This window comes from Papio anubis, chromosome 11 (genome assembly GCF_008728515.1).
Source record: "Papio anubis isolate 15944 chromosome 11, Panubis1.0, whole genome shotgun sequence".
Classification (NCBI taxonomy): domain Eukaryota; kingdom Metazoa; phylum Chordata; class Mammalia; order Primates; family Cercopithecidae; genus Papio; species Papio anubis.
Genome location: NC_044986.1, coordinates 57,088,566 through 57,110,862, shown reverse-complemented (window position 1 = coordinate 57,110,862; position 22,297 = coordinate 57,088,566). Strand labels below are relative to the sequence as shown.

Genomic DNA, 22,297 nt, shown 5'->3' with positions numbered 1-22,297 from the left:
GGTTTCGGAATGTTGTGTTTGCATTCTCATTTATTTCAATACATTTCTAAGGTTTCTTTTTAATTTCTTCAATGACTCAATGTTCATTCAGGAGCATATTAGTCTTTTCTTGCATTGCTATAAAGAAATACCTGAGACTGAATAAATGATGAAGAAAAGAGATTAAATTGGCTCATGGTTTTGCAGTCTTTATATAAAGCATGGTACTGTCATCTCCTCAGCTTCTGGGGAGGCCTCAGGAAGCTTATAATCATGGTGGAAGGTGAGAGGAGAGCAGCAGTGTCACATGGCCAGAGCAGAAGCAAGAGAGAGAGAGTGAGTGGGGTGGGGGAGGAGCCACACACTTTTAAATGACCAGATCTTGTGTGAACTGAGAGCAAGAGTTCACTTATCACCAAGAGGATGACTCAAGCCGTTCATAAGTGATCTACCCCCATAATCTAAACATTTCCCACCAAGCCCGAACTCCAACATTGGTGATTACAATTTAACATGAGATTGGGTCAGGGACAAATATCCAAACTATATCTAAGAGCATATTGTTTGATTTCCATGTATTCATATAGTTTCCAAAGTTCCTCTTGTTATTGATTTCTAGTTTTATTCCATTGTGGTCAGAAAAGATACTGGATATGATTTTTAAAAAAATTTTTGAGACTTGTTTTGTGGTCTGACATATGGTCTATCCTTGGGAATGTTTCATGTGCTGAGGAGAAGAATATGTATTCTACAACTGTTGGATGAAATGTTCTGTAAATGTCTGTTAGGTCCATTTGGTCTATAGCGATTTTTTTTCTTGATTTTCTGTCTAGATGATCTTTCCAATGCTGAAAGTGGGGTATTGAAGTCCCTGGCTGTTACTATATCAGGGTCTCTCTCTCTCTTTAGCTCTAATAATATTTGCCTTATATATCTGGGTGCTGCAGTGTTGACTGCTATATCATCTTGCTTAATTGACCCCTTTGTCATTATATAATGACTTTCTTTGTCTTTTTTTACAGTTTTTGTCTTGAAATCTATTTTATCTGATATAGAGATACCTAATTCTGCTCTTTTTGGGGGGATTTTATTTGCATGGAATACCTTTTTCCATCCTTAAGACTCTCTTATGTGTTTTTAAAATCATCTTCAAATAGTGTCTTAGTGAAATTTATAGTCATTCATATAATTATTTCTTTATGGAGAAGATTTGTGTCCATTAGTTTTAGAAGATGATAAGATACAATGAGATTCTTATATAATTTGTCATTGATATGTAAACATCTTACTGAAAAAAATGCATAGATTTGGAGCCTTCCATTGTTTTTCTCCTCCTCCTTCTCCTCCTTGCTTTTCCCTGCTCCTTCCTGTTTTTTGTAGTGGGAACATTTTGTTCTATTAAATCACACTATGCTCCTTAGTTCTTCAGGAACACATACCATATTAATCCATTTTCACATGGCTGATAAAGACATATCCAAGACTGAGTAGTTTGTAGAGAAAAAGAGGTTTAATGGACTCACGTTCCATGGGGCTGAGGAGGCCACACTATCATGGTAGAAGGTGAAAGGCAGACAAGGAAAAAAATTAGATCAAAGTGAAAGCAGAAACTCTTTACAAAAACATCAGATCTTCATCAACTCACTATCCCAAGAACAGTATGGGGTAAACCACCCCTCATGATTCAATTATTTCCCACTGGGTCCCTCCCACAACATGTGGGAATTAGGGGATCTACAATTCAAGATGAGATTTGGATGAAGATTTAGATGCGACCATATTGCATACTATTCAAGAGATTGCATTTTGACAGTCAGTCTCTTTATTGTCTTTGGTCAATCATCAGTAAAGACAAAGAAAGATTGTCTTTACGTCTGTATTTAGAGAGAGCTTCTTATGCTTGACCTGTACCTCACTAATTAATTTTACAACATTTTCAAGTCTACTATGTACTGTTGCCAGCATGGCTTTCAATTTGGTGACCTTATATTTCATTTGTACGTGGTCTTTCTTTATCTCGTCCCATTACCTACTTATAATTTCGTCTACTATTAGTTTATAAATGTATATTATCTTCTTTTACATGATTAAGTTCATGAATCTGATTTTTGAAGTTTTTATTCTGCTGTTTTATATAGCACATTTATCTAAGTGGAAGACCTTTCTTCTGTGCCTTTAGGTAATTGCTTGTACACGTCTATGCTTCAGGGTTTTTAATAGGTCATGTGTTGAATGGTCTCTGTTTACACTATCCATACACAAAAGGATTCACAAAGGCCAAGGACTGAAGCATATTCCAAATGCTTGAATAACCATAGGCTCTGTCAAAGATCAAGGTAGGGCTCTCTCATAGCATTCCAGGAAATCACCCAGTTCCAGAGCAGACAAGCAAAGGTACTCAATGTAATGTGAGCTGAGAGAACCTTTGAGGGTGAATGAATTAAGGACAACAGTGAGGAATGTGACCATGGAAGTTACACTAATGTTCAGTCTTAAGAGGCAGCACCCCCTCACCTGACTCCCTCTTGCATTAACCCCACAAGACCAATCAGTTCTGTCATAGGGTCAAAACTGAAAGGGTCTGGTTGAGTGGGCTGGAGGAAGCAAAAGCAGAATAGAGAGCATCTTTTTCCATACTTTGTTCTCTCTACCTGGTCCATCCTCAGCAAGGGACAGTCAGCAAGGTTACTCCATGCTGATAGCAGCAGGCTGGTTTCCTACTGGAGCCACTAGGAAACCTTCTTCCTCCACCCTTCTTTCTTCACCGTTGTCCCAAGTCAGTGTGGCTCTCATTACTCCAGATAATGGGCCTCTGTGGTGAAAAATGTTTGCCTACTTCCTGGGCCAGTGACGTTCTCACTTGGCTCCATGGAAGTGAATTTGGCAGAAATCCTTCAAGTTTCTGGTACGTGGTTACTTTTTACCATTAATTTCTGGTACTGTTGTAGAGGCTGCTATCTGTACAGACTAAGGCTACTTGCAGTGAGATGATGGTAGAGGAGGGTTCAAGGCATCAGTGCCTTCATTGCCATCTTGTCTTGAAGTACAGCTAATTGCATTTTGTGATGTGGCTCTTTTGGGCTTAGTCTGAACGCCTTTATTCAAGACTCACTTTCATGTTAGTGATAAATCATTATCCATATGTAATGGGTACATGTGCCTCTCTTTTTCCTTTCTTTTCCAGCCAAGTAGTGACTCACCAAAAAAAGTTGAGAATCCCTTGAATTAGGATATTTAAGTCTAAAAGTGGATGAGAACTTTATGAGACTCTTATATGTAAATATTATTAAGATTTATAAATCGACTCTAGAAACTAGAACAAAATAAACAAGCACTCATTTGTTTTTCTAAATCCAGTCCAATCCTAAGGCCCTCCTGTCTGCACATATTGGGACTCTCCTCCCCACCACCACCTTCCCATTTGGTGAAAGGGTGTGGTCCTTGGTCTCTGGTGGTTCCCGTGGTTACTGATGCACTTCCTGTCAGGAAGCAATGGTTGGTGCAATGCCATCTGTCAAACACTGCTCTTGTGATGGGCCACACAGATGTCCCTCGAGGTGTTCCTCTCACCAACTGCAGGCTTAGCCACACACTGCTGCTTTCGAGGCCACAGAACTTAATGATCAGTCACCAGAGATAGCTGTGTGCAAGTTCTCTGCCAGCCCCAGGTGGAAGGTTTTCTAAGAAAGGTGGAGTGGCTGTATTTTTATATTCAATTCAACAAACGTTTATTGAAAGCTGCCTATAGGCCAGGCACTGTGACAAGATTTGAGGATTTAAAGATGAATCACAATTTCTGTTGCCAAAAATGTATAATCTCGGTGGGGTAGAAGTGGAATGCATATAAACATAATAATCAGTATTACAAATCAGAATTTGATAAACACCCTTAGAGACTGTGCAAAGGAAGGATGTTTGCAGTGTGTCTTCTTCCAGAATGTAACTTGAATCTGTACTTGGCTGCATCTCTGCTGATTCTGCCCTGTCGGAGGCACCATCCTTTCTCTCCTGGAGAACTTAGGGTTTCCTCACCATTCCTCTGCCATTGCACCCCTGCCAACATGGCATGTTCTCTGTACATACAGCAGTCTCAGTGATATTGGTGATTCCTTTAAAAAGCAAATCAGGGCTGGGTATGGTGGCTCATGCCAGTAATCCCAGCACTTTGGGAAGCCAAGGAGGGAGGATCACCTGAGATCAAGAGTTCAAGACCAGCCTGGCCAACATGGTGAAACTCCATCTCCACAAAAATACAAAAATTAGCCAGGCATGATGGTGAGTGTCAGTAATCGCGGCTACTCAGGAGGCTGAGGCAGCGAATCACTTGAACCCAGGAGGCAGAGGTTGCAGTGAGCTATCACGCGATTGCACTCCAGCTTGGGCAACAAAGCGAGACACTGGCTCATAAAAAACAAAAAAAAAGCAAATCAGGCCTGTAATCTCAGCACTTTGGGAGGCCAAGGTGAGAGGATAGCTTGAGCTCAGAAGTTCAAGACCACCCTGGATAGCATAGTGAGACCCCCATCCCTACCAAAAATACAAAAAATTAGCCGGGCATGGTAGCACATGCCTGTAGTCCCAGCTACTCAAGAGGCTGAGGTGAGAGGACGGCCTGAGCCCGGGAGGTGGAGGTGGGGGTTGCAGTGAGCTGAGATTGTGCCACTATACGCTAGCCTGGGTGACAGAGCAAGCCTCGACTCAAAACAAAACAAAACAAAACTTTAAAAAAAAAAAAAAAAAGCAAATCATAACCTACCACACTTCTGCTTAAACACTGCAGTGGCTTCTCACTGCATTTAGAATAAGATTCAAACTCCTGACTATGGCCTGAAAGGCTGAGTATGATCTATCCCCACCTACCTTTCTAACCTTCCCACTTCCCCACTTCCTCTCCCTCAGGCTCTCCAGGCCTGTTTCCTCTCCCATCGCTTGACTGGGCCCTTCTCATTCTCCAGATGGCCCGAATGAGGCCTCTTCAGAGAAGTCACCCAGTCTGCCCCTTCAGGCTTCCCATCCATTATTTTTTCTCAACATCCTTTGGTTTTTTTCAAGGAACCCCTCAAATTTGTGATGATGTATTTATCTGTTTAGTTGTTTCTTTCCACCTGACTGCGAACCACCCCCGGCTTGCTTTTCACTGTACACCTATAGGCCTGGCACTCATTCAGTGCTTAGCATATAATTTTTAAATTAAGACTGCCTTAGTCCCACAGGTGGAGAACGATTTCAGCAGGTGAGTTAAGGGCACGAGGAAAGGGCCTTTGAGCAGAAGTAATGACATAGGCAAATTGTCAAAGGAGAGGCTCCCTGGTGTATTTGTAGAAGAAAGTAGACCCATGTGTCTGAACCCAGCACAGTTCACTTATGATGGTTTTGAAATCCGCCCTGGAATTTTCATGCATCTTTAAAATTTTTGGTTTAGTTTTTCGAAAAATAAATGAAGTCTTTTCTTTATTTTTTCAATGAGGGCAATGTTTATTAAGAACAGCACACAAGGTAGAAAAGAAGGTTGGTTTCTAATCTTGGTTCATCTCCCCAACCGACCTTGAGTTTTAAAAACAGAGAGAGCACGCTCTTGTGTGGGTCTCCACTGTCATAGAGCCCTGGTGAGAATCATGAGCAGATGTAGTAAAAAGTACTTCTTTCATATCAGCAGGTGGTTCTGTAGTATTTGCATCCATAGACTTCTATGCAGCATCCTTTCTGTTACTTACTCTTTTCTTTTTTAATCAAAACAGTCCATTGAAAAAATAATATTGATTACAACAATGAAATCTGTTGATTTAAATGGTGGAACACAATGTTATCCTGGAGATATAATTCTGTGAAGTTTTGATTCAGGGAAAGTCCAACCCAGCCCTTGCATCTCTTTCCCAGCTCTGGATCCATTCTTTATTCCAGCTGAGATGTTTATTTTATGTATGAAACAGCTCCCATCTACCTACAACTGCTGATTAAAAGCTCAGAATAATGAAATCTGCTCCGTCGAAACTTGACTGTTGGCTATAGTTATTATGCAACTCTTAACGTTTTTCTTTTGTTCCTGTCAATAAAATAAAATTCTCAGTTTTTTGTTTCAGAGCTAACTCTTCAAATACACTAAAATTTGTTGCACTCGTATTTCCTAATGGCTGAGCTAAATTACTTCTTAAAGTTAAGATTATATGCTTTTGGGAGGAATAAGAAAATGTAGTGTCTGTGCAATAGCATCATTCAGACTGTCTGTGAACAGCTAAATGGAGATAAGAGTACAAAGGTCACTCCATGGGCCTTCAATTTTTGTTTTTAAGCAGACTGTTCACCATGCCTTGATAGAAATAGAAATATAGGGCCAGGCGTGGTGGCTCACGCCTGTAATCCCAGCACTTTGGGAGGCCGAGGTGGGCGAATCACCTGAGGTCAGGGAGTTTAAGTCCTGACCAACATGGAGAAACTCCATCTCTACTAAAAATAAAAAATTAGCCAGGCGTGGTGGCAGATGCCTGTAATCCCAGCTACTCGGGAGGCTGACGCAGAATTGCTTGAATCTGGGAGGCAGAGGTTTGTGGTGAGCTGAGATTGTGCCATTGCACTCCAGTCTGACAACAAGAGTGAAACTCTATCTCCAAAAAAAAAAAGAAAGAAAGAAAAAGAAAAGAAATAGCAAATATAACAAGAGACATAGCGTAAATGATAAGATGCAGCATATCCCAATGCCTGGATGATTCGCAGCAATTAGGAGACCCCTAGTGGGGTTTCTTAGGCAAATGATAACTCTTTTCCTACCCACTCATCTTGATTTCTGAGTTTCTCATGTTAGAGGAGTCTTGCACACTTGCCTGAAATCAGTTAGTGGCCCTACGCTGAAGTGCGCCTATCTGAGCAAACAAGTACATCAGCCACAGTGCCCTGAGTTATTGAGTTATGGGGGCAGAACTCTAGAGGTCTTTTAGGTGTCTTGTAAATGAGGGAGTGGGCATGCACCGAACTTCCTGGGAGTCTGTTTCATAAGAGAGGGACAGAACATCATGAAGGTCATCAAGGCAAAGACTGAAGGTTGGGTTGAGGTACCACCAAAGGGAGGTGATGTGAAGAGAAGACCAGAACAACTAAGGTCACATTTGGCTCTGTCCCTATTTTTCCGATGGGTGGCCCTCAGAGAGAGTCACCATTAAATTAGGGGACCTTTGGACCAGAGGGGTAGTCAAGAAAGGCTTTGCAGTAAAAGGATGTTGTATAAGCATATATTCCAAGCACTTTAGCAAACAGCTGTACCCCACAAACACTTGATGATTTGTTAAGTGTATGAAAGGGGCATTTTGAAGGTATAACCAACACACACACATGCACACAAATTCACAAGCTACCATTCCATGATTTGTTAATACAGGAAAAAAATGTGTGTATGGATGCGTGTACATTTGTTTTTGTTTGTCGTTGCTTCTCCTAGAACTCTTTATTCATACAGAGAAAAAAATAAATTAGTTTATGAGGCAGAGGATTGTTAGGAAACCTTTCCAGAGGATGTGATCTCTGAGTAAGGTTTTAAGGAATGACTAGAATTTGCAAGACAGACAAGGAATGGAAGAGGGTTGGCAAGAGGGAGTAGTGTGTCTGTAGGCACTGAGATAGTGCTACAGGGTGATTGTCCATATCCTCCCACAATTCATATGTTGAAGCCCTAACCCCCAATGTGATTGTATTAAGAGGTGGGGTGTTGGAGAGGTAATTAGGTTTGGATAAAGCCATGAGGGTGGAGCCCCATGATGAGATTAGTGTCCTTTTAGGAAGAGGAAGAGACACCAGAGCTTTCTGTCTCTGCCTGTCATGTGAGGACATCACAAGAAGACAGCTGCCTACAAGCCAGGAAGAGAACCCTCACCAGAACCTAGCCACACCAGCACCCTGCTCTCAGACTTCCGGCCTCCAGAACTGTGAGAAATGAGTTTCTGTTGGCTAAGCCACCTAGTCTTTGGTATTTTGTTATGGCAGCTGAAGCTGACTAAGGGGGTAGTTAGAAAAGCTTTTTAGAGGGTATTAGGAAGGCTTTTGTGACAGAGCTGCCACAGTAGGATATCTGAATAAGGTTTTAAAGAATGAATAGAATTTGCCAGGCATACAAGGAATGGAGGAGAGTTGGCAAGAAGGAAAGGTGTATATAAAGGTAACAAAAAACATTTAGAATTTGAGAAAGTCATTTTGTGTGGCTGAAGTGTGCTACGTTAGTTTCTTATTGCTGCTGTAACAAACTATCAAAACTTAGGAGCATAAAACAAAATGTATTTTCTTATAGTTCTGAAAATCAAAGGTCTGTCATGGGTCTCACTGAGCTTGAAGTGTTGGCAGGCTGTGTTACTTTGGGCGACCTAGGGGAGAATCTGTTGCCTTACCTTTTCTAGCTTCTATGGATCGCATACATTACCTGGCTTGCAACCCCTTCCTTCATCTTCAAAGCCAGCAGTATAGCATCTTCATGTTTCTCTCTGACTCTGACTTCCTGCCTACCTCTTCCACATTTAAAGGACCACTGTGATTGTGTTGCACCCACATAGATAGTCCAGGATAATCTGCTTATATTAAGGTCAGCTGACTAGCAACCTTAATTTCATCTGCAACCCTATTCCCTCATGCCATGCAATGGAACATATTCACAGGTTTCACGGATTCCATGGACATATTCAGGGAGGCCATTATTCTGCATACCACATATACAATGCAAGACATTGAGGGTGACCGTAAAGAGTAAAGATGGCATGACCCATCAACCCTAGGTGGAAAAGATCATCCATTCAAAAGGGACCATCATCTGACATTTAAAAATAAATAGAGGAGTGAAGGTACTGGAGATTTTCATAAGGTATAATGGGTGTGTTTCTGTTGACTATTGGTTCATAAACCCAAAACTTGGTGGCTTAAAACAGTAATGATTTATGATTTCTCAAGATTCTGAGGGTTGGCTGGTGATTCCACTGCTGGTTTCACCTGGGCTCATTCATAAACTACATTCAGCTGTAGGGTTGGCCGAGCTGGAAGGTCCAAGATGACTTTGCATTATCTGGCACATAGTGACAGCCATTGGCAGGGCTGCCTCAGTGGTTTTCAATGTGAATTCTCATCCCCTGCTGGGCTAGGCCAGTTTCCTTACATGGCGGGCTTGTGGCAGCATTCCAACAGCAAGAAGGTAGAACTGCAGGGCCTCTGGAGACCTGGACTCTAGACCTCACGCAGCATCACCTCCACTGCATTCTTTTGGGCCAAGCAGTCAGAAGCTTAGCATTAATTCAAGAGGAAGGGAAATAGATTTCACCTCCTGATGGGAGTTGCTGCCGTGGCCTTATTTCATCCAGCACAGGCTGTACAGGTAGGAGTTTTTGTTCTGAGAGTGGAATTTTGAAATTTGGGATTTCAGAGGTAAAATGTTTCTGGATGACAACAATATCCAGCACGTGTCCAAAAGGAGATGGATGGCTCAAGTAGAATGTGGTAAAGATCACTGCCACTGAAGGAGAGAAGAAATGGTGAGGCTAGGATATGGGCTGCACCATCCTGTGGGCCCAAGAACACTGTGTGGGCAGGGAGTGTGGAGGAGTGGCATGAAATCCAGGAGATGACAGCAATAATAGCGGGCAGGTATGAGATGATCAGACCAGATGGGGTGATTCTGTAGACCATGAAGAGCATGATCACGCTTTTCTAGGTCAGCCTTGTGAGTGGTGGGGACCAGAACTACTCCACCATGCCTTTAACTTCCCCACCTGCACGGTCTTTTTTATTTAACAGTTTTTCAAATAAACTTGTCCCTTCTGATTTCTGAATACTGTGCAAGTGGATTCATCAGTTATTGGTGAAAATATGAAATAACGTTCAAGTCAGTTTTGAGTAAGATGACGGAACTGCCATGGTAGCAGATTACCAGTGTCCATTCTTTCAAGCTTTTCTTTTTTTTTTTTACCTTCCTTGTCTCCTCAGGTATGTATCTAAGTATGAGAGGGTCTCCACATCGATCAGCAGGATTTATAGTGGTGACATTTATTAATAGTGTTAAATGAATAATACTTATTACTCTCATTCTAGGTAAATAAAAATCAGAAACCAGACAGTCATTATCCAGATGGTCCTAAGAGTACACTCAACCACCAGAATGCTAGATATGAATAAATTAGAGCCTGTAACAAGTGGAGAAGGATAAAATTGCATATTTTTATAATTACTACCATAATATAATGTTTCTGTGTTTATGTGTAACAAATGAACAAATGATTTACAACAATGCAACTGTAGCATGAGTTTCCATCCTTAGCTGTGACTTCACATTCTTAAAATGCTTTTTAGAATACCACAAGAGACATTTCTATTCCAAATAAAAGATTTTCAGTATTTGGAAATTCAGTGAATGCTTCCTGGAAATTCCATATCTGCAGCAAGTGATCTGGGCCATGAATATTTAACTCTGCCCGGCCTTTTATTTGCCCTTACATATTATCCATTTCGCACAAGGGTCAGCACCTTTGGCAGTCACTTTGGTCTCGAGCAGACTGTTAGGGATTAGAGGACCCACGGATGTTATTCTCACCTTTGACACAGAAATTCTTCTTAGGACTACTCATGAAATGTGTCTAAAAATAAGTGAAGTAATGATAGTTTTTGTAATCATAACCTTAATACGAAACTAGAAGGGCTTCTGTTACTCTCGAAGTCATCTTCAGTGAAAGCGACATAGCCGTTTCATCAGTGCTGCTATGATTCAACTTATTTGGGGGATTCCTTCTTGGGGGCTGCTAGCAGGGCTAGTTTGCAAGCCTACCAGAAAATCAATTCTGTATTATTAGTGTCCTATTCTCCGTTTTTACCAAGTCTAAACATTCTCCCAAATTTTAGGGATTGGCTCTATATGACATTTATCTATCAAAAAATAAATAAATAAATAAAATTCACCCTTAAAAGAGTAAGGTTTCCCACCACTGAGGACATTTAAAGTAATGAACCTCCATTTCCAAAGTTGTGAGACTCCAACTAGAATCTGTTTTTCTGATTCCGGCTACTACCCCATGCTAATGTAACCAGAAACTTCTCAAAGGGTGTTAAGTATTACCATTTTTATTCTGGAATTTAGAAATGCCTCAGGCAAGCATTTTTAACACAGCTTTCCGACTCTATTATCTTTTCATTAACTGTGACCTCTTCCCCGCCCTCTCCACACCCAAAACTTTTTCTGTCCTCTTTGCTTAAGATCAGCTACACCACGTCTTGTTTCTGTGTTCTTTCATTTTCAGTGAGTTACTGTTTGGTTAATTCTTCCAAGTTGTATCCTTTTTATAGAACTTTGTCATTGTTAGGTTTATGAGTTTGCATCTAATTGTGGCCTTCCACCTGACTCAATTTTGTCATCTGAATGCATTTGTCTTCAGTATCATGATTATAATTTTTGAAACCATCAGCGTGTCAGATACTGCACTGAGGACTTAATTCATCAGTTTACATAATCCTCACAACCACCTTAGGAGATGAGTATCATCATGATTCCCACTTAACAGAGGAGGAGACTGAGATTCAGAAAGTACAAACAACTTGCCCAAAGTCCAATGACTGGAAAAGGGGGGAGCTAGGATTCAAACTCACATCCTTCTAAGGCAAGGTTTCACAACCGCAGCCCTGTAACATTTGGGGCTGGGTAATTCTTTGTTGTGGGACATTGTCCTGTGCATTGCAAAATGTTTAGCAGCAGCATCTCTGATCTTCTACCCACTAGAAGCAGAACTCCCTCCACTAACTGACAACCAGACACGTCTCCAGATACTGCAGAGTGTTCCCTGGGATTTGTTTAGGACCCGCCAATCTAACACCAAATTCATGCTTTTGCTATGTTACACTGTTAGATGGGTAACTAAGAAAACCATAGAAGTTTAAAACTAAATTTGCAAGAAATCAATTTTAGGAGTCACCATGCCTGGTTGATCATCAGAATTGGAGATTTTTAAAGACTCCTTTTCCCCACCCAGGATGTTCAGGATAAGTATTTGTCAGGCGGACAGGTATCTGACTGTTTTAAGCCTCTCCATGGTGTAGGAATTACAGATCCAATCCTAACCTAAGCACACATCTGTTCCTTGAATCACTCTACTCCATTCCTGCCAAATCATTCTCCAGCCTCAGCTTTAACACGTCTTGTGATGGCGTTACAGTCGACAGTTCCATACCCTTCACTTTCTGAGACAGCCCATGTTCCAATAGTCGTAACTGTGAAAAATAATTCTTCTTAATATTCTTTCTCTATATCCCTGTCAATGCCCTTAATCTCATGTTATCCAAGTTATTGTTTTTCTCAAATCAGATGAATTAAACAAACACTTGAGTCCCAATTATGTATTAGGCTTTACTCTGAACAGTTTCTTTACCATAGCCATTAAAATCTTTACTGACTCCTTAAAAATGACTGTCCACCCACTTTTTTCAGTTTAACAATGGACTTCCATTGCTTGTCAGCCTTTTGACTAAGATCAAGTGTAGTATCTGTTCTTATTACAATAGACTCCCTCGAAAAGGCAATTATAATTAATTAAAATATTAAACTCATACATGGCTGGCCTCGTACCCAGCTGCTACTGGTAAGCAGTCTGCACCCCTGTTTGTGAAGGGTCCTGTCCCTGGGGAGACCAAGCTGGCAGGTGCTTTTTTTCTTCCTCTTGGCCTCTCATCAGCAACCCTGTTTAAACCTTCTTGGATGATTTCAGGAAGATTCCAAAGTAACTCTCCTGGTAAAATTATTCTTTGCCATATGTTCCAGATTTCTTAATGAAAACACGGAAGATAATTTTTTTGAATCTTATTATGGGCCCTCTTAAGAATATCTTTTTTTGTGGCTGGGCACGGTGGCTCACGCCTGTAATCCCAGCATTTTGGGAGGCCAAGGTGGGGAGATCACTTGAGATAAGGAGTTTGAGACCAGCTTGGTCAACATGGCAAAACCCCATCTCTACTAAAAATATAAAAAGTAGCCAGGCATGGCGGTGGGCACCTGTGATCCCAGCTACTCAGGAGGCTGAGGTAGGCGAATCGCTTGAACCCAAGAGGCAGAGGTTGCAGTGAGTGGAGATTGCACCACTGTGCTCTAGCCTGGGCGACAGACTGAGATTCCATCTCTCTCTCTCTCTCTCTCTGTCTCTGTCTGTCTCTGTCTCTCTCTCTCTCTCTCTCTCTATATATATATATTTATGAATTTTGAATTTGATTTAATACAAATAAATATGTTAATTTGATTAAATTTAGACTTACAGTTTACTCTTCTTTGCCGTCAGGTAGTCTTTCAGCCTGCACTTTTGATTATTCTCTAAGTCCCCATAATAGTTTTGAACCTATAGAAAACTGCTTTTCAACAACAGATATTGGCTAATGGGCAATATTGTGATGAAGTAGCTGCTAGCATTGCCAAGGCTGCCTATTGCCCCAGTGTTGATGTTTAGCTCTACAGGTGACCGGACTTGCTAGCAGGCCAACGTGAGTAGCCAGTAGGCTATAAATGTGTGCCAGCTGTCCCGACAGTGGCTGAATGGAGTTCCAGTAGGCAGGCTGTGTTTAGAGAAAACCAAGAAGAAAATAACATGTTAACGGGAATAAACCGTTTGGGGTCAAAATAACAGTCCCATGTTTTTGTACTTGTGTGAGATATAAAAAGAAAACTTGAGTGTCAATTAGGCTTAGTATGAACTTCCAAACATTCTTGCCCGTGCTTGTGCACCTCCAAGGAAGTGGCTGGACGAAGGCAAAACTCCCCGAACGTCTCACGTCTTCGATTACTCTGGAAAGCCTTGGTGTCCTTACTGCGGTGTTCGCTCTCTCCTTCCAGAGTTTTATAAATGGACGCTGACATGGACTACGAAAGACCCAACGTTGAAACCATCAAGTGTGTGGTCGTGGGTGACAATGCCGTGGGAAAGACGCGCTTGATCTGTGCCAGGGCGTGCAATACCACGCTCACGCAGTATCAGCTGCTGGCCACCCACGTGCCAACCGTGTGGGCGATTGACCAATACCGCGTGTGCCAGGAGGTAAGATGCACAGAGTGTCTTTAGCATCCCTAGGGCACATCATTGCTGGTTACCAGTCTGATTTTTTCAAGGAGGAGCGTGGGTAAATTGCACATTCAAAACAAAACTAACCTTTTTAGTGCCACAAAAGAAAACAAAAGTAAAATGCAAACCGGAGACTATGGCTCTGGGTATCCTGAATGAGGGTTGAGACAGGTGGTTCCAAAAAGGGAATTAAGACTTAGCTTAAATCCCATTAGATAGAATAAGGAAACTTAATGCAAGTGAATTGAGGGGCACTGAGGGTGCTGACTTGAACATGCTTCTCCTGGGGAACTTCTTACTGACACTGAGCACAGATGCTGTCTCTCTCTCTCCTGCAGGTTTTGGAGCGTTCTCGGGATGTTGTTGATGAAGTGAGTGTTTCCCTCAGGCTTTGGGATACTTTTGGTGATCATCACAAAGACAGACGCTTTGCATATGGCAGGTAAACCAAGACTAGTACAGTGCGGTTGAGCTTGAGTGCAATTTCCTTTTCAAAACCAGCAGCTGGTTCACAAATCAACAAAAACCACATCATATGGCCTTGAAATGTGTTGGGTTCTGCACTGTGTCTAAGAAAAGAAAAAAGAAAAAAAAAAAAGAATGGTATTGTTTCCTGAAGTCAAGAAAAGCAGCATGCCCTGCCAATGAGGAAGTACTGTGTTGAAAACAAGCAGTGGTCAAGCTGGAAGGTTTGCTAGATGAGGATTCTGTAACACCCTCCAACTGCAGGCTGCTTTGATTGCTGGTTCTCTGAGTAACACTTCACTTGCCTTCTGTTAGAATGTTTTATGTTATTTTGGCACTCAGTCACCCTACTTCAGAAGGACTCTTTGGTCTTTTCATGACCATATTGGCAGAGTCTAATGTTATTTGCTTTGGGTTTTGTGTTATCTAAAAAGTCTGTTATTTTTATTAGAAGGTCATTTTTAAAAAGAAAGAAAAACATCCCTGAAGTCCTTTGCAAGACATATTTCCAAAATGAACGGAAACACTAATGTTTATTTTTTATTTTTAAAAAAAGGAGAAAAAAATCTAGTAATGGGAAAACTCCTCTAAAAGGACATTAATATGGGTAGGAACATGGTCAAAGTGCCTTAAAATATTTAGCAACCTCTGCTTGCCACCATAACTTAACGTCTCTCTCAATGAAAGGGTTACAGCTATTAAAATCTGGATTAGTGGAGACTTTTTTTTTGCCACTTAATTATAAATGAACACATTTCATTTTAAGTGTAGAATGTAGATATCATGGCCTTGTTGTCTCTTTTTAACATTAAACATCATGTTACCTTACAGGATTTTATTAGTTAGGAACTCCAAGCACATGAATTACTCCTTGGTATCGAGATAAGCATTTCTGAAGATTCTTCTATTTCTCCAAGCCAGTAGCTCTCTGAACAGACTTTTATTGTCATTTATCTAAGTGGCCTAAAATAATGAATAAACTGCTGAAAGAGTTTGCCCTATTCCTAGGAATTATTTCACACACTGAAAGAATCTGTGACTTAGACCACTTTTTTCAAGGGGACTCAGAAAGAGAGATATGGAAGCAAAACACGGTTTTACTGTCCGCTTGGTAACAAGGACTTTTGAACTTAATATCCGACATCATAGATAGTTTTCTTTTCCTTGAATTTCCTGGATTTTTTTTTCTTCCTGTAATGTTCTTGATTGTTATCTTAGTTGCCGTTTTGCTTTTTTCTTTTGTCCAATTGTTCTACGTGTAAAAATAACAATTATAAATGAACCTGCTTGTAACTGCTGGGCAGTCAGGTTTGTAACCCCTGTGGTTTTGAGGAAGCTTGATTTGATGACTTTAGGCAGTGTAAGGATAAATACAATAGATTTCAAAGGACTTTTTTATATCCCCACTTCTAAAACGGTGTTGTGAAAATGATGAGCCTGATGATGAGTTAATGGAAATATTTGGGTTTAGACTCTAGAAACTATTTCAACAGCTCAGTGATTTGTTGCCACTAGAAATGTATGCATTTGTCAATACCTGTGGAAAAAAAAAATACCACGGAAAAAAAGAGAAAACAACAACAATGAAATGTATTCATTTCAAACAATGAATTTTAACATGACCCCTCAGCGTAAAGCTGGTGCGGTGGTAATAAAAGGGCTGCTTCATTATCTTGTGAGATTCCTGCATAGCGTTTATTTAATGGCACAATGGCCTTCGTAGATCCACACTGGGCCCTGTCCAGCTCCCTGACATAGCTGGAGTCATTTTACAATACAACATGCCATACCTGCGTGTGTGTTCCCGCCCAACAAAAATAAGCTGCTCTTTCCTGTGACTCCATCAGTTCAAAGTGCTTTGTTCTGCTCCCTTGTCTGTAACATTTGGTTCTGTCAACTGTAACCCATTATCCCTTTGGTAGAAACAGGAAGTGCTCCCCCAAGCCAACTTTGATTCTCTGAGGAACATAGAGGGGCTTCAGGAACACTCCCGTGTTTCTGGCCACGTTCTCCTTGGGGCCTCACTTTGTGTGCATGTTTGTACCTTGTATTTCCTCTGTCTTTTCCAATTCCTCACAGCCTCCAGGTGTCTTGACACAGACCCCACCTCTAGTTAAAGAACAAAAACCAGAGCTGCTCTCTCTTGCACTCCAGCATCTTTCTGTAAATGCTAAATATGTAAGATCACATTGACGTAATGCCAAAAAAAAAATTACATTTTTATGGAAAAACCTGAGAGAAGTAGTTCTTTTATTCACTCTAGGTCCCTGACCAGTACATTTCCCTGCTCTGAGAGAGCTGTTTAATTTCTTAATGACTTCAAGTTTTACCTTTATATCATTCGTGAAGGCGAGGAATCATAATTATAGCTTCTGACAATGTTTGTTTTGCAAACCTGTTTTGTGACTGACATTTTTACTATACTTAGTGAGAATTACAATTCAGTGGGATGTACTCAGACATAAACTTTGAGGCATGTGAAATACGTTCCCTATACTTGGAAATGTATTTGAAACCTTTTTAGAATAATTAATTTGATTCTTGTGGTGACAGTGAGAGAAGCCAGATTGAAACCAACATGTCTTAGACCTTGCCTTCGGTTTCCTCTGCTTCATAGCAAAAGATAGTTAATAAGTTGCCCCTTAAACATTCTTTGGCATGGACAAGCTGTAGTTTGCAGAGAGGATTCTGTGGGATGAGGAGTTGTCAGTGGTAGGCAGTTGGCCAACTTGAATTTGCAATGTTCCTGATGTGGTATAACCACAGTCTTATTGCTCTCTTATGATTTAAATGGAACTATTCTACCCATTTTTTGCCAATTAGAATAAAATCTTCAATTTATCAAAAACCTGCTGTGTGCCAGTCAACACATTAGGTGCTTTGCCAACATTAGTTAATCCTTTCAGGAACTATAGGAGGCAGAGATGATCTTGGTGCTACCATTGAGTAAAGGGTTGAGTTCTTTTACTACCATAAATTTTCCCAACAACTGAGTCTCAGAGGCAGATTCAAAGTCACTCTGCCTGACTCCTGGCTCTCACTCTTTCCACTGTGCCAAGCTACCTCAACCTACTGGGACCCTACATTGGTGAGCTGGATTTCTATTTGCTCTTTTGGATTTGTGCAAAGATTGGAACTAGAAGAGATTTCAAAAGGTCATCTGGTTGACCCCATGTCTTCAGGAAGGGAAATCATCCATCTATCCAAAAAGAAGTATTGATAGGAGCCCTTCTATTCCATGGAGATGAAGGAAACAGAGTAGCATGAGCATTGTAATGCTCTGCACTTTGAAAACTGTCGACCCTCTCTTCTCTGGAGTGAGTAACTCCAGCTCTCTTATGGCCTTTTTCCCACCACCTACTTTATATCCACTTTTGGATGAACTTTTAAAGCTCTTTTCTGGATCTTTTAAAATGTCAGGAACAAAACCGTACATAGTAACCGTGACTTTGATCAGCTGCTCGTTTTTGGCAAGGAAAGCTCCTCTTCTTAAAGGGATGTCGCTCAACTCAAGAGTTGTCTCCTGGAGCTCTTATGAGAATGAAATGTCCACATTTAGGGACTTAGCACTGAAAATATAGACAAACAGGATGGGCTCTGCCTTTATCAGGAATCTGGCCCTTCAGTCCCTGTATTAGTCAGTTCTCACACTGGTAATAAAGATGTATTTGAGACTAGGTAATTTATAAAGAAAAAGAGGTTTAATGGACTCACAGGTCCATGTGGCTGGGGAGGTCTCACAGTCATGGCAGAAGGTAAAGGAGGAGCAAAGTCACATCTTACATGGTGGCAGGCAAGAGAGAGAGCATGTGCAGGGGAACTGCCCTTTATGAAACCATCAGATCTCATGATACTTATTCACTATCATGAGAATAGCATGAGAAAGACCTGCCCTCATGATTCAGTTACCTCCCACTGGGTCCCTCCCATGACATGTGAGAATTATGGGAGCTACAGTTCGAGATTTGGGTGGGGACACAGCCAAATCATATCAGTCCCTTTTGTCTAGTCATGCACAGGTAGATAATTACAGATTCTATTGGGTTTTTTTCCCCCTATAAAATTTCCTTCATTGATCTGCCTGCAGGTCAGAGAACCTCCAGACACTGAATAAAGCCTATGTTGCTGACAGTGATAACAACAAGTACAGTTTAATCAGGGCGCCCCATGCGCCAGCCCTGTGCTACGTGCTGCACGTGTCCTGTCCTGCTTCATTCTTGTGGCGAGCCCGCAAAATAGGCTCATTTCACAGTTGGAGAAACAGGCACAAAAAAGGGCCAAGGTCAGACAGCCTGGACAGAGTGGAGCTGGACTTTCCTCTTGAGTCTGTCTGACTCCAAAGCCCACATCTTCCCCATCCACCATGCTGTTGTAGCTGGTGATGATGGATGACAAAATTACTTGAAATTTCCTCCTGGTACAGTCTGAATCTTACACAGTCCCATGTGGACCCTGAAGACCAGCACTCACAATCTATTACCAGCTCTGATATTCCAGTGTTCCTCTTAAATTCTTTATTCCACAGCAAAGAACTTAATTCTTTATATGCATCCATAACTAGCTGAGCATGAGTCCTTTTGTTTTCGGTAAAAATGATACATCCAAGCAAACTTTCTGAGAGTGAATGGGAATCTTGGCATGTTTTCCCCAAATCATTTAACTAAAACATTCAGAACCACTGTACTTCCCCTTATCCCCAGCAATTTCTGGGCATATTTTCAGTCCAATTGGAACCCATTTATTATATAGCTTATTCTTACACACTGATTTTTCTCAAACGTTGTTAGTTCCTACGAGAAGTAAAGTACATGTTTTAAATCAGAACTATGGTTTCTGGGTGTCTAGTTTCATGTTGAAGTTACCTGTAATCAGACACGAATGAACACACCCCATTCTCAATGCACTGTTGAGGCCCTTTAAAAAATTCAGGACTGTAGTGACTGGTGTTTGTATCTTTGCCTGGGATTGGTTGTGCTTGTATTTTATGGCAAGGGAAAAAGTAAGGATCAGTGTATCTGTCTAGATAGAGCATTTTGAGTTAGCTCTTAATGTTCATAGCACATTCTAAAGGCTGGGCCAGAAGTAACATTGTAATGACGATGTTAGGATGGCAAATAGCCTGTTGCACAGTGAAACGTCAAGTGGACCAGGATGTGGACCAGGGCCAGGACTAGGGCATACTGAGGGAGTCACTTGTCTTGGGTGTAAAATGTAAATAATAATAATTTTAAAAAGACAGGATCACCATTGCTGTTTTTTTTCTCCTTCTGCCTCAGACACAATATGGCATTGTTACTGATGCTGACTATATTTAAAATTTTGATACTTTGTCCACCATGGATTTTTTGCCTTAATTTTTTTTTTTTTTTTTTTGAGAAGGAGTCTTGCACTGTTGCCCGGGCTGGTGTGCAGTGGCGCGATCTTGGCTTGCTGCAACCTCCGCCTCCCAGGTTCAAGCGATTCTCCTGCCTCAGCCTCCTGAGTAGTTAGGATTACAGGTGCCCACCACCACACCTGGCTAATTTTTTGTATTTTTAGTAGAGATGGGGTTTCACTGTGTTGGCCATGCTGGTCTTGAACTCCTGACCTTGTGATCTGCCCGCGTTGGCCTCCCAAAGTGCTGGGATTACAGGTGTGATCTACCGTGCCCAGCCTGAATTTTTTGTTTGTTTGTTTTTTTAAGTATTGTCTGGATCACTGAGGTTTTTTTGGTACCCTCTTACATTTTGCACTTGAAGCAAGTGCTTTGTTTTCTTCATTCAAGTCCTGGCCCTAATGGCAGACTTTATAAATAGATAGCAAAGTAACTAAGGGAAGAAAGTTAGTAATGCATGTGCTTTTTATGGAAAAGTAATCCAAACCACACTTTTAAATATATGGTAACAAGAGGTCTTGGAAAATTATCACTGGTTGTGTCTTAAAGACATTCAGTTCAGTGTGCCGCTGTAACAAAAAGAACTAAAAATTGCTCAGGTTACAGAAAAAAAGTAGAAAGACATGAAAGAAAAGCAGCAATTTGAACCAAGAGATAGAAATAGTTGTTCCCTAAGAGGTTAGGTTAAAACTGTTAGCTCTGCTATTTGAACAGAGCAGTCATTCGGATGTAAGAGTTCTGGAAGAGGTGAATCAGCCCATTTTAGCCTGTACCTAGATGACTCTGAGGCAGATGGTCCTCTGGCCCCACTCTGGTAAACACTGTCCTGGAATTTTCTGATGCTCGTTACCAAACCTCAGTCAGAAGGGAAGAATCTTTGATGATGAGAGACAGAGCTTTTGAGTAAGGGACGCCAAGCAAAAAAGAGCACATACTGTGTGATTCCATTTCTGTAACGTCCTAGAAAATGCAATCTAATCTATAGTGACAGAAAGTAGATCTCTGGTTTCCTAGAGAAGAGGATGGTGGGGAGGGATGGATCACAAAGGAACATAAGGATATTTTAGGGGTGATGGAAATGTTTGTCATTTTGATCATGATGATGGCTCAGGGGAATACGTATGTCAAAATTAATCAAATTAAACAACAAATATGCAAATGTGGTGTATTTCCATTATATCTCAATAAAAATTCTTTAAGAAGAGAAATAGGCCGGGTGTAATGGCTCACGCCTATAATCCCAGCACTCTGGGAGGCTGAGGCAGGTGGATCACTTGAGGCCAGGAGTTCAAGATCAGCCTAGCCAACATGGTGTAACCCCATCTCCACTAAAAATACAAAAAAATTAGCCAGGTATGGTGGCACAGACCTGTAATCCCAGCTACTCTGAAAGTTGAGGTGGAAGAATCACCTGAGTGTGGGAGGTAGAGGCTGCAGTGAGCTAGGATTGTGCAACTGAACTATAGCCTGGGCAATAGAGCAACACTGTCTCAAAAAAAAAAAAAGAAAAGAAAAGAAATATCTTGATGGACAAAGTAGTCTATGATATGTGAAGGAAGGTTTGCATGTTAGACTATATTTTTTAAAATTATTTATGGAACTTTAAGTTAGTTCTCATTGAAAACATAAATCACTATGTGAACTTAAAAAAAAAATGGAACGAGATCCTTAATAGCTGAATATAACCCTGAAACTAAGGATGGGACAGTGTCATACTGTCACACAAAATCATGCTGGTTTCCTTTTCTCAGAGCTAGAACCCCCACTCAGTGGCTCATAATCTGACCCAGGGGCCTGTATCTCAGCCTGTGGTTATGTTTATGTCTTTTTCTAACAAGAAACGTTTCACCAGATACCCTGTGATAGCCCAATAGAGAACACCAAGTTCTGTGAAAGTTTTCCGTTTCTTCATCAAATAGTAACAATTTTGTCTTTTGTAGCTGGTTGGTTCTGAAACTGCTGAACATGGTGGTAATCTCTGGGAGCATGCATGTGACTCCATTTTGTACCCAGTCACTCTGACTGGAAATTGGGTGCTGAGTTGAGTGATCAAGTGTGTCCTCTCACTGGGGTTGGTTACTAGACTCATGGGCATGAGACTCCATTCTTATTTGTTTCTCTGGATTGAATCCCAGCCTGCCTTCCCAGCCTCCTGTCTTGGTCCAGACATAACAAAGTATTTGCAGTTCCGTGTCCTTTGTACCCTCCAGGCCCACAAACATGCATTATGTTAGAATTTAGACCTCTATCCCACCTATTCTCAAGCTAGCTAATCACTACTCATATTCTAAGAATTAGAACAAGTGTCACGTACTCCTAGAATTCCTCTCTGCACTCTTCCTACTCTCTCTGTCACTTTTGGAATCTAGGTGAGGTGTCTCTCCTTATGTTCCCATAGGACACCTTTGCAAATTCCTGTTGTAGCAATAAC

At 41.1% G+C, this 22,297-nt stretch overlaps 1 protein-coding gene and 1 pseudogene across 15 annotated transcripts in view; both read left to right on the top strand.

The window, feature by feature from the left end:
• The window catches only part of RHOBTB1 (Rho related BTB domain containing 1), a 142,334-nt gene that overhangs the window by 74,698 nt on the left and 45,339 nt on the right, over positions 1–22,297 (top strand). For 14 of the 15 annotated variants that reach the window (XM_009214874.3, XM_009214869.3, XM_009214866.3 and 11 more), the window contains 2 exons: positions 13,802–14,003; positions 14,366–14,469. In XM_009214874.3, coding sequence (XP_009213138.1) covers positions 13,812–14,003; positions 14,366–14,469 — 296 coding nt within the window. In that variant the 5' untranslated portion in view covers positions 13,802–13,811. Of the gene's footprint in view, positions 1–6,550; positions 7,893–13,801; positions 14,004–14,365; positions 14,470–22,297 lie in introns of those variants that run through there. The other variant, XM_017963023.3, reaches the window with a different exon arrangement.
• LOC116269636 lies at positions 12,430–12,583 on the top strand (annotated as a pseudogene).